The sequence below is a fragment of the Megalopta genalis genome, chromosome 6 (genome assembly GCF_051020955.1).
Source record: "Megalopta genalis isolate 19385.01 chromosome 6, iyMegGena1_principal, whole genome shotgun sequence".
NCBI lineage: Eukaryota > Metazoa > Arthropoda > Insecta > Hymenoptera > Halictidae > Megalopta > Megalopta genalis.
This window is the reverse complement of record NC_135018.1, coordinates 9,247,908-9,260,490: the sequence shown is the minus strand read 5'-3', so window position 1 is coordinate 9,260,490 and position 12,583 is coordinate 9,247,908. Positions and strand designations below refer to the sequence as shown.

The 12,583-nt window shown below is 42.2% G+C and overlaps 1 protein-coding gene across 9 annotated transcripts in view; it reads left to right on the top strand.

Moving 5' to 3' along the window:
* Window positions 1–12,583, top strand: part of Ten-m (teneurin transmembrane protein Ten-m) — a 747,607-nt gene that overhangs the window by 630,515 nt on the left and 104,509 nt on the right. The window contains exon 2 of one of the 9 annotated variants that reach the window (XM_076522844.1): window positions 11,050–11,122. The exons of the other annotated variants lie outside the window; for them this stretch is intronic. Coding sequence (XP_076378959.1) covers window positions 11,086–11,122 — 37 coding nt within the window. The 5' untranslated portion in view covers window positions 11,050–11,085. The remainder of the gene's footprint in view (window positions 1–11,049; window positions 11,123–12,583) is intronic. 9 annotated transcript variants of the gene reach the window in all.

Genomic DNA, 12,583 nt, shown 5'->3' with positions numbered 1-12,583 from the left:
ACAAATCGGCGATTACTTAGTTGCCAACCCAATATTTACAGTAAATTCTATCTAATTGACGCGCAGATTGGACGCAAGCATGGACAAATTTGGGAAGAGGAGACACGATTATCGGAGCCGCAAGACTCGAATAATCGTGTCTCCTCTTCCCAAATTTGTCCATGCTTGCGTCCAATCTGAGCATCAATTAGGGAGAATTTACTGTATTATGTTATCACTGGAAAAGATCTGGCTCGAAAACCCTTAACGAAAGATTTCCGTTTGCTTCCATCGATGAAAATGTTCATGATTCCAGTGATTTCGCGATGAGATTAATAGATAATTGCACCTTAGTCCCTTGCACGATAGCCTACGCTCCAGAATTTACTTCGCAGCTACTGCGAATTTGATTTCGATTCCAAGGAAATGGTCCATATTTAGTAAATTATGTTCGAAATCTTTTTAAGTTAAGTAGTTATCCTTAAGCATTGTTACAATTTCCTCGAATTTTGAGGTAGCCCAAGACGCCACTCTAAATTGAATACGACTAAGTTTTCGGAAAATATCTGAGTGGATTGTGCTGGATGACATTGTCTCGACGAAATAGGTAGTTAGAGTACACGGAGTGTTAAGTATTGTTACAATTTTCTGGAATTTTCAAGTGGCCCAAGACACTTTATACCGAATAGGACCGAGTTTGAGGGCCTGAACGCGGCCTGTGTTCTTCTAGGTGGCAGCGTTTTCACGAAATTGGTGCTCGACACGAGGTCGACATGTTCTATTAAGTAATTATAGTTTCGCTGCACCTCGCATGGCAGATCGGGCTACTCTAGAAGTCTTCCTGTCAACTCGGTCGAGCAGCGGGATCGTTCGCTCGCGTACGTTACTTGTCAATAAGCCTCGTTTAAACAGTTACGTGCTTTCCGTGCAGCTTGTCGTCGAATTAACGTCGATTAGTATACCCATTAGAGGAACGTTGAACCGTCGTGACCACGACCACGAGGACGAGATGCACCCGTCACACCGGACTCGAATTTCAATCGGCTGCTCATCAACGAGGCTTCAAATTTTCGTCTAGCAAGAATGCTGTAACGTCTATAACGTCATAGCATCTGCAACATTTTATTGCACGAAAGAACACTGGATAGGCATCTGCCTCGACTAATTTCTGAATCATTTTAATTTTCTTAATTTTCTTAATTTTTCCCTGCATATGAGGAAATCCCTTCTCTAGAGCTGTTTATTATTACTGTAGAGTAAACAAATAAATGACGAGTGACGTTTGTATGCCAATGAAGTAGTCCATGCAAATGAATCGTTGTTTTGTTTGAAATCGGTGGTACGTACAGACCGAATGAAAATGAACTTCCTCACTTGTAATAATAAGTGGATAAATAAGTTACGAATATTTTTGTTACGAAGTATCTCTAAACTAAACCCATAAGATGAAAATAGTGATAGCGACATACGTGTGCAGTGTATATTGTTCCGTATTAAATAAAGGCGACCCAGTTTCAGAGAAACGTCGCTAGAGTAAACACGTACCCGCTCCATTATAAATGGAAATGTATGTATAAAGGAAAAAGGTAAAACCTTCTTTATTTACACTTGCGTAACGCAATTCACTAAAGAAAATTAACAGTCGTTTGCGATTCAAAGGGCAGATTATGCCTGGGTTATGTCGTCGCTTTGTTCGAAAATATAGTAGCATTATGTTACATAGAATTTACGTAGAATACCAAGCAGATAAATAAATAAATAAATAAATAAATAAATGAATTTGTCGTTCGAGAATTGTTGGACGATTTGTCTATATTTGCCAGATTTGTCGACAGTTTTGGACTAACGAGAAGTGCTCTACTCGGGATAAAACCCTCGAGCCGACGCGTCGCAACACGTGAAAGGTTTGCTCTCGCGGAAGATAGTTCCTTTCGAACGGAACGGTACGAAAGAAGATTTAGGGGCAGTAGGGAGTGGGGTGCCGGCAACACAAATATTTAATTGTATCTTGTTTCTTATTGTCCGCGGGGATCACCCTCTGTGTACCGGCGCAACTAGACGAAGTCCTGGCGCGGCCGGGGGACGAGAGAGAAGGCAAACAACGCCGCGCCGAGCCGTGACACTTTCAAAACAAGAGGAATTGCTGGCTCTCAGACTCGCGATTACTTTATTCGTGGACTCTTCAAACAGGGCTTGATGGGATGTCGTTGTGGTTAAGCACTTGTCGCGCTTTCGACCACTCGGGAAGGTCCACGCTGTTTTCGGATAATCTTCTCCTAGGCATTCTAGACATTCTAGACGGACGATCGAAACTGGGATTCTTCTGTCAACAGCAGCGTATTGTCGATCGGCAACGTCTGCAACAACAACTGTTCGAGTTCTATAGATTTTGTTACAGATACGTCTCAGATTCGTAGCTAAACATTTCTAAACCAATCTTCAGCAATCTCGTAAGAAACAATTACAGGCCAGATCAATTACGATAAATCTGTTATTATTATACCGCGGATCTTTGTGCGACATAAAACTTATTTTCATCAATTGCAACACAGATGTGTCAAATAAAAATTTTTTTTCCTTCCTTCAATAATTTCATTGCGTTGAAAATAATACACAGATATCCTTGAATTCTTTTGATATTTTCATTGTTCGAAATTTCACCTACCCATTTTTATTGTAAATGCATAAAACCCGCAGTCTAGTTATTATGTAGTGTCAACGAGTACACAATACAGTATTGTTTACAATTTAGCAGAGAATGGCGGGTTGAAAGTTTTCCGATATTCCAGCGGATTGATTGGAAAACTTGAATCGGTATGATACATACAATATACATATGACATATACATAGGGTGGGTGACAAAATTGTCATGAATCGATGTTGCCACAATATTTGGTTTTATATAAATTATTCTTTTGTTTTATGCGTTGAGGTTATTTTGAATAAATGGGCTTACTTAATGTTTGTTCATTTGTTTACGTTTACACGCAAAGCCTTGGTGTTACGTATCGCCGAATTATTTCAAATATTGTGGCAGTCGATTCATGGAAATTGTTCCTTCAACGTCATCCGAAGTTCGTCATGTAACAATACTATGAAGTTAAAATTACCTAGTTCCATTTGAAAATACAACGATGACCTTGTCTTTTTATCGAAAATCAATTTGTTTGTAAATTTAAACAGTTGCAATTTCTCGTCGATTAAGTACCAATTAACTTTGATACGAAACATTTTTTCTTGTCAGACCATCGGAAGAGGGCTGAAAAATCGTGGGAGCTAAGTGACTCACCCGGTATATGATAGGAGGAAAGAATATGTTAAACCCGTGACGCAAACATTCGTATCCGATCTGTCCCCGTATTTGTCAAACAAAGTCTCATCGTTTCTTGCTGGGATCCGCGGCGCGCTGTTTCATTTCCCTCCGAGGTAAAAAGTTAAAGAGAGCTCATAAGTCGCGTCGCGTCGGTAAGAAAGGAGGGGAAAAGATAAAAAGAAAAGAATCACCGTTCGTTCTTACCCCGGCACCTGTTGAATACGCGTACACGTATCTACCTGTACCTGTTTCCCCTCTGTCGTCAATTACTCGATCGTGATCCTCGCGCATTGGCGCCGCGGATGCGGCCGGGACCGAGCATCATGCGTCAGGAGCATGATGATCGAATCCGCGCGTGTCCGAATGCTATGCTGGACAAACGTGATCTTGGAAAAATGGGAAATAACAGTTTCGAATGGGAGGAACGATCGCCAAATTAATTTTCATTTCTAGCTTAGAAGATCGGTGAAATTACACTGCGTACAATTTATTCATCTTAACTTTCGTACTAATTTGCCTTGCTCATGTTATCACTTTTAACACTTGTGCGACAAGGCTCGACTCAATTTACACCCATAGTGAATTATCCCAAGTTACATGCAGTTATGCCAAAAAGGTCCGCCTATTAAATGTTGTCTATTATTTGCTCCGCTATTGTAACTTAATTTCATAATTTTTCGATAACTTATTTTTTTCATATTGTACTTCTTGCGTATGCACAACGTGTTAATGTAACACGAGGACCTTTTTCTCGTCGATCGAATGAACCAATTATTATTACCTATTTTACAATTTCATGTAAATGATCAACAGCTTAAGGAAATTTGTATTATACCGTTGCTCTTGCGAATGGCTTTCTAATTACATTGAATTGCACGAAGATTTCTTCAGACACGACCTAACAAGCATTTGTAGATTTAATGTAGAAGTTTGCACGAGTCGTACGAAGAGCTCTAAACTGTATCAAACAATTGATTATCTTAATTGAACGCGATATCGATTATTTGCGAACCGAAATGAGATCGAACGACCGGAAAGTTAGACGGTAAATTGAATGGTTTCGACGAGAGTGCGCCGAGCTATTGCAAGTTTGAAGTTCGAACAGCAATCTGGCAAAGAGTTAGCGTCGCGTCGCACCGGTGGACAAGGCCGAGAGTTAAGAGACAGCTCGAGCGTACGATCCGATCGATATTTAATGCAAGCGAATGCCGATGCAACGAAAGCTATCCTCCCATTTATCCTCGTTCCAGCGGCCATCAAGGTCAGTCGTGATCCTGCCACGTCATATATCATCGTTACGAGCTAACCGGAATACCAGTTAAGGGTTAAAAGCTGCCTTTATCAATCCCGGCCGAGCCCCCGGGTCTTTCTCATACATCCATCGCCTCGGCCTCCGCCTCTGCCTCCCTCTGCCTCGGCCGAGGCCGCGACCGGGCCCGGACGTGCATTTCCATTAATCCTCAGCTGCTATAACCAGACTTTAAAAGCTTGACGTTAGAGGATCACTGTCTTAGCCAGATATTTTCCTGTGGAAGAAACGATCTTGCTGCTCCCCTTATGATTAAGAGTCTCTGGCGAGGGGGAGGTGCGAACGCGTTGAACTGACCGCATGCGGCTGTCCTTGCCAATTATCTTTCATTGGGACAAAATTGTATTAAAGACCACCGTGTAATTCATCCGAACGAAAACAATACTAATATAATTCGCCTGCGTTTTTATCATTACTTGGCGCTTCATGAAGATTAACGACCGCTGCTATTTATTTTATAATTTTTAGACGCCATCTTCGGGGAAATTGCGTGAAAAATTGTAGTGCCGCGAATGTACCTCTGTCCGAGCTTAAATCCGTTTTAGAACGCTGCGATCGGATAGCAAATATTGTAAATAAATTAACACACTGGATGTGCAAGATAATGGTTGTTTTTATAATCCGTTCGAAAAATTTGATAAAATTTACAGATGCTACTCGAATATACATACAGTTACTCGTAAAATCGAGCGTACACCTTTTAAAACGCGATAACTTTTTTAGAAACTGGACCAAGTCGCTTGAATTTGTTTTTTAGACGATAGAGCGACTAGTCTTCTAGACGGTGACTAAAATGCTTTTTTGTTTAATTTTGCTATTACTTGGGATGACAGAAAAAGATAAAACACTCTCGTCTTTTAACCTTTTTTTTATCCGAACCTATAATAAAAATTTTAAAAAATTTTTAATATTTAAAAAACTGCAGATTTCTTCCAATTTTCGGTCAAAATCATGACGAAAGTGCGATTTTAGCCATTTGCATCTTTTAAATCCCGTTATAGACTTAGATGAAAAAGTTAAAAAAAACGAGAGTTTTATTTTCTTTTCTTTTGTGATTCCAAATAATAGCAAAATTTAAAAACAGCATTTTGGTCATCGTCTAGTAGACAAGTCCCGTTATCATCGATAAAAAGTTCAAGTCACTTAGTCCAGTTTTAAAAAAGTTCTTGCGTTTTGAGAGGTGTACACTCAATTTTGCGAGCAACTGTATTAGTAAGTAGATATCAGATTTTGCATATTCGTATCAAACATGGGAAGCCGTAGCACGAAGATAGTAAAAACGTCGACAGAATTTTAAAAGAGAAACGAATGTCGCTTTAACCGTTGGTTTGTTGCAATTCTTGCAGATAAAACGCTTCGAGTCTACCGTAAAACTTGCTACGATGTTCTACAATTTTTCATGACTTCAGTAAAAATTTACTACATATGCACTTCGTGTAATAACTACAGCATCGTGTTCTTCTTTTACCTTCATTTCTACAAACAATTTCACTTTTACCCAATCTCTTCGATTTAAATTCGACCCTGCCGGAGTATGCTATAAAAAATAATAATTTCGATCAGAATTGACTAAATACGAACGATAGCACTTTAAATCGAAATATAATTTTATGTTTCACAGTGTACATATATGGATTGGAGTAAACGTAAATGTTTTTCTCGTAAAAGATTACGAAGACAAAAATGTTCCAGCGGGCAATAACTGCGCAAGAAATGATCGGCCAAGGAGTTACATTCGAGATATTCTGCGACAACGTGCTTTGGAAAAAGGGTTTCAAAAAAATAGCCCAGCTATTTTGCCTTCGGTCTATTTACTATCTATTTACTACTCGACTTTGCTACGATCGGCCGTCGTACGAAAACTGTTGATGGAGGAAACGTCCAAGTGCGATTATTCGTGGGTGGAAGCACGTTGTCTAGATCGACTCGACCTCGGCCGACGATCGTCGAGGGTGTTCGGTGCTTCAGTTCTCTCCTTTGTCTCCCGGGGCCGGTTTTCGGGCTCTCTCCTTGTCTCTTGTTCGCGCACGATCTCCCGTGATCCTTCGCCGTGCCGAACGGGCCGCGCGCCGAGCGCCGAGCGCCGAGCGCAATGCACCTGCACGCGAAAACGACGAGCTCCGAGAGCTCCGAAAGCATCTCGAGGGCCGATGTAGCAGGTGACCGCGAGCACGTACATAACTTATCCCCCTTAAAGTGGTTTGTGGCCAAGCAACACCGGGAATAAAGGATACCGCGCGCAGTTGTTGCGGTCGAGCGCACGTAAATCAAAATTACTTGCACGGTTAATTAGGTTTTCGGGGGGCCTAGGTGCGCCGAGCAATTTCTGCTCCTCTTCGAGGCCCCGAGATCTATCTCTTATTTTCCATTTCCTCCTCCTCGAAGATCGATATTGCATCTAGGCCCCTACGATGCATCCGGTGCAATTTTAAGATACTTCGGACCTCCGTCCCTTATTTAACCGTATTCTCATTTTACTTCTATTTCTATTACTCGGCTTCGTGCACGGCTGCGCATTCTTGAGAAGGCTGCGTGAACCGCATTTTGATGGTAATACCGATTACGAGATCAGGAAGAGATGCAAGAAATCTGCAAGACTATCCGTTCGACTGCGTTCCATTGAAAATCATCTCGGTTTTATATACGGGATGCGCCGGTATTCGTGGTACAACCGAGCAGTACGTGATTCTACGTGAAGAACCAAGAGGAAAGAATTTCGTGTAACATTTTTTTATCCGGTGCTCGGCTTTCGAAAAAATCAACTTTGAAGTTTGTTCATCTGTGTAAAGGACTTAGTTGTCGTTTATTCTTCTGCCGCAATTGTCTTCGTCCGAGATAGTCGCAAACATTAATTGTTGCGAACTGTGCAGTAAACGGGGAATGTTTGCATCATTGTCAATATTTGTAAACGCTATCTCGAACGGAGACAACTGCGATAGAATAGACGGCAATAAACTGTATAAACTTTACGTAAGACTTCCACCAATTCAGTTTTAAGGACAGACATCATATTTTCAGTGACACTGTCCAGAGGCCGGTCGAAAACGAGTGAATCGTCGTCGGTTGCGTGACTCACCATGTACTTCAGACAATTGGACGACTTTTACGAAAAAAACGTAGTAAATCACTTTCGGACGGTGTTTGCACGGACGACGATGTGCCAGTAGTACCCGGATCACCCTATAGCCCTGAAACGTCCCAAAGAAATCAAACAACGATTTGATTTTTTAAGGGATCTTCGCAACAGGAAACGGCGATGATTGAAGACACCTCGGGCTCGATCCCAAGTGATTCGCGTGACGAGTCCACGTCACGAGCAGCGTTGTTCAAAAGCGAGCAGTCGATTGTCTTCGGAGTATTTAGAGGCTGGCCAGGCGTTATTTTCTCATGGTCGTGGATCGGATACCTCTTTGAAAGAATCGACCCTGCCCTCCCACGAATGACTCGGAGAGCCCGCGGCGAAGGTCATTACCGGAGCGCGCAGGTAGAATGATGGATACACCTCGGCGAATTATCATGATCGTCGTGGAACCTCGCCTCACTCCAGCGCTCCTCGGAGATCGCCTAATCGATTCGCGTAACAGTCTAATCCGTAATCCGTGTCCGTGTGGCCGCGCGAGCGCGCGCGCCGCGGTGACTCATGCAGGCCCCAATAATTACAGGCCTAAAAGGAATCATTAGCCCGCGGTAAATTGCGCGGATAGAGCCGACCGCGGCCGGCCCCGGCATTCCGGTGCAATTACTCCACGGGTTTCGCATGATTTCGGCTGACCTTTGCTTGTTAGAACGGATGCAAGCCTTACGCATAAACTGCCGAGGGTGCAGACTGCCGAGGCGAGCCGCGCCGAGGCGAGCCGAGCCGAATCAACCTGCTGATCCCCTCAGCTTACCAGCAAATTAACGGTTCCATCGAATTCGGGATACGTCTACGAAACTTTTTAAAGCTCTAGGTTTCGCACCTCTTCTATACGGTAATTCATTGACATGGCTGTATCGAATTATAAAAAAAAAAAATACCCAAGACTTCTGCATAACTTCCTCCATGAGAAGGAACTCATTGTATTATTGATAAATTATATTTCATATCGAATAGAAATGCAAATAGAAATGCACTTAAGCTGACCGAAAAGATCAAGAAAGACCCCGGGGGCGTCCTTCCTTCCAAACAACTTCTAATAGATGTCATTCCTAAAATATCTACACAAAAAAAGTGATGCCGTCAATAATTAACAATGAAAGCGGCACGAAGTTGTAATTTAATAAGTGCTTTAAAAATTGAAACTATGCACTCAACCTCGCCGATGTGAATCCTAAAAATTTAAGAAGACTCCGTGGACCTCGATCATCCTGAATGCAAAAATATTATTATCAATAATGGACCGGGGGTGTCGCGAAGTTTCCGTTTCGCAGTCGCCTGAAAAATTGAGTCCGACCCCGAATCACGGTGTAAACGTCGTCGTATATGTATGCTTTTGCCGAGAGAACGTCGCTTCGCCATCTTACTTTTCTCGCCACCTCGGTGGATACATATTTAACACTCTGCGTCTGATTCCGTCGCGGTGGAATCTTTTGCGGCGAAATGAAAAGGTCACCCCTTTTTTTCGAGCGTTCCCCGCGTCCCAAGGGAAGACGCGTGTTCGCCCGGATCAGTTTTGTCTCGCCGAGAGAGCGAGAGACCGGGGACGGAGTGCTGTTTGTTGCAAAGTGCAACAGACCCGATGTAGCCGTGCCAAGGGCTGCGTATGCGGGTGCTGAGAGAGCCAGACACGAATTAACTTGGCCGGGGGTTGTGTTTTAATCTGAGACGTGTCGCTCCGTCGCGTCGCGTCGTATGACTCACGTTCGAGCCGGACACTTTGCGAGTTTGGGGAACCTTGAACAGCTCTGCGGGGATGGCAAACCTTCGCCGCCCTGTTCGCCAACCCTAAAGATTGATGGTGACAGGCGGAGGGGTGGAGTCATCGATCCCGGTGAGGGAATTTTCAAGTTCTCGCGGAACACGTATTGCCTCTTAAATACACTTAAGCTGAACAGCTTTTTTAGCCGAGGACCTGTTGTCGTCGGGTAAACCGCACTCTCCACTAATACAACCATAAAGTCCTCCGACGAGTCAGCATTAACGTTTCCCGGTTTAAATATTAATCCGTTGGCGATCGAATGAACGCTGAAAACTATCGGACGGATCAACATTTCTGATCGTTTCTCTCGGAATTACTGACACCTGGACTGCGGATTTTGTGTAGTTGCGGTAACAACGAGCTGATCGAATGCAAAGTAATGAAAATATATCTTCTGGTAACGTTAACCCCTTGCCGTATCATTTAACTAAAAAAATTATTTATATTTACATTGATACTCCATAATTCACGCTCAGATTGCGCACAAAAATGGACCATTTCGGATGAAACGTCTCAATTTTGTAGCTGTTGACAATCGGTAACTATAAAAACGAGCCGCAAGGCTCGAATAATCGTATTTCCTCTTCCCAAATTATCCAGAAATCACTGTATTGCGTTTGCGTACGTTTGCTTAAATGCTTAAATACTGATATAACAAGATTTGACGGTGGTGGTGTGACCGTGTTAAGGAGAAAAGGAGAGGGGGAGACGTTTCGTCCGGGACCCGCTAGAGGACTCATCAAGTAAGGCTATCCTAGCGGGCCCTTGCCTTAGAAGTTGGGACGTCGATAGGAAGGACGAAGTCTGTATATACAGGGTGTCCCAGGTTTTAATGTTCAAACTTTGACAGTGTATTCTATGGCACAAAGTAAGAAAAAAATGTTATGTAAACATAGGTCATATAGAGCTTTATTAAGAAGTTATAACAAAAATTCAGAATAGGAATAGTAATCGACTTGCTGTTACTGCGAGCATTGGCTTGAATAGATCAGCACATGCCGTGTGTTTATGTAAGCTGTGTTTATTAACACATTTCGAAATGCCTACCGTTGTTGACAATACATGATTGACATCGATCGAAGATTTTTTTATTTTTTTATTTTTTTATTTTTTTTTGTTAGTTAATTACTAATACTATTCCTATTTTTGTTATAACTTCTTAATAAAGCTCTACATGACCTATGTTTAAATAACATTTTTTTCTTATTTTGTGCCATAGAATATACTGTCAAAGTTCGAACATTAAAACCTGGGACACCCTGTATACAAATTGAGGCGGATCGGTTACTTGCGAGAAGAGGAGCCATCTGCTGGCACAAAGAGAACAGAATTTTATTCCAGAGCTTAAAGGAACGGATTAAAATTCATACTTAACAGGACATTACTAGAAATCTCTATCACGAGTCGGACTCGTCAAAGTGCGACAAGGGATTAAATAGCATTTAACTTTAATGTGGCATTAAGAACACGTATCGTCACCGAGGCATCTTTGTATATCTATTTATAGTGGAATCAGCTCTTTGAATGTTTTCTGTTTCGTTTGTTACAGGTACGTACCCTTGTTTTTAGAATACGATGTACACTGATGCGCTCCACTAGTACAGACACGGACGAGACGTCGTGTAAGTAAATTCGAAGGTTTCGTACATTTTATAAGTTACGCCGATTCTCACTTCCGTGAGTCCTCGTTTTTCCCCTAATCAATCGCGCGTCTTTCTTTTTTTATCGTACTACGCGAGTTTACGTCAAAGCTATCCAGCCGATGGCTTCGGAGCGTTAAGCTATTTCATGAAATGATGTGAGAAACTCTTGAAACTCCGTGGAAGAGAATAGCAGAACTTCTTAGAAACTTCTTTAACTTTGCAACAACATTTTACTATTTTTTTTTGCCGCGCTCTAAAAGACGAGGGAGCAGCTCTAATTAGCGATTTCTCGGATTTGGCCGTTGCGGAACGGGTTGAAGGATCGATCTCGGTCGACTTTCCCGATTTAATTGGTAAATCGATTTTTCGGGGTTAAGAACGAGGGGAAAAAATCTCGGCGACAGACGGAAAGCGAGTGGATAAGTAGATGACGGACGATGATGCAGCCGAAAACGATGACGGTTCTTAACTGCAACCTGCCTCCCGACTCCGACATCTGCACTCTTTCGTAGATCGTAGTCATAGTCGTAGGCGTAGGCGACCAAAGCAATCATCGAGTCGCTTTGTTTGTTTACCGGTTCCCTAAACGGTGAACGCTGATTTCCCGAGCTTTGTATAAACCGACTTCTATCCGACGACATGTGGCAGGCTCCGGCTCGGGCAGCCTCTTTAATGCCGGAACTTTATGGCTCCAGCCCTTCCTGTATATTTATACTGATTTCTTTTTGAGTACTCCGCAACCGTGCATTTTACAACCCTGATTCAGCTTTCTCCTTTTCGTAATCATAACGCTTCGGTATATACAACCTTTCCTGTTTTCTTGCTACGGATCCGACTGCGGTTTTATTACGCAAAAAAACTGCCTGCCGGTTGACATAAACCTACCATTTACTCTTGCACGCGACAAAGAAACTGCGCCGTTTTATCCATTCGCAGAATTTCATCGGACTAAAGTATTAGAAACTCAAATGTCATTTGTGCTTCTGAATAATGGCGTAGAAAAATTGCCCGGAATATTCGAACTGCTGCATTCTTTTCTCACCTAAATAAATAAACGTGACAACATTTATGTGACTTAAACTAACTCCGTCATTCAAGCATACGTTACAATAGAAATCCTACAAAGTTTAAGTAAATCAAATATTCTCATTTTTACAAAACAATATGCATTAGTCGCGATTAGGGCTTGGATTCTAGTGTTAAGTAAGCCATGCTGTTCGTATGCTAGTAAAGACCGTTACCGTTGCTCTAATTTTGTGCGTCCTTTATGCGCACTAACTCGGCAATCGACGCGTGAATCGTAACGCGATTGTATAAAAATCTCCAACGATCGTAAAATACATAACTGAACGAACTCTAATATGATTTAATTTCATCAGAGAGGACCGCATAATCCATCTCATAAAAATACAATGCTAATGTGCACATCTCTCCGCATAT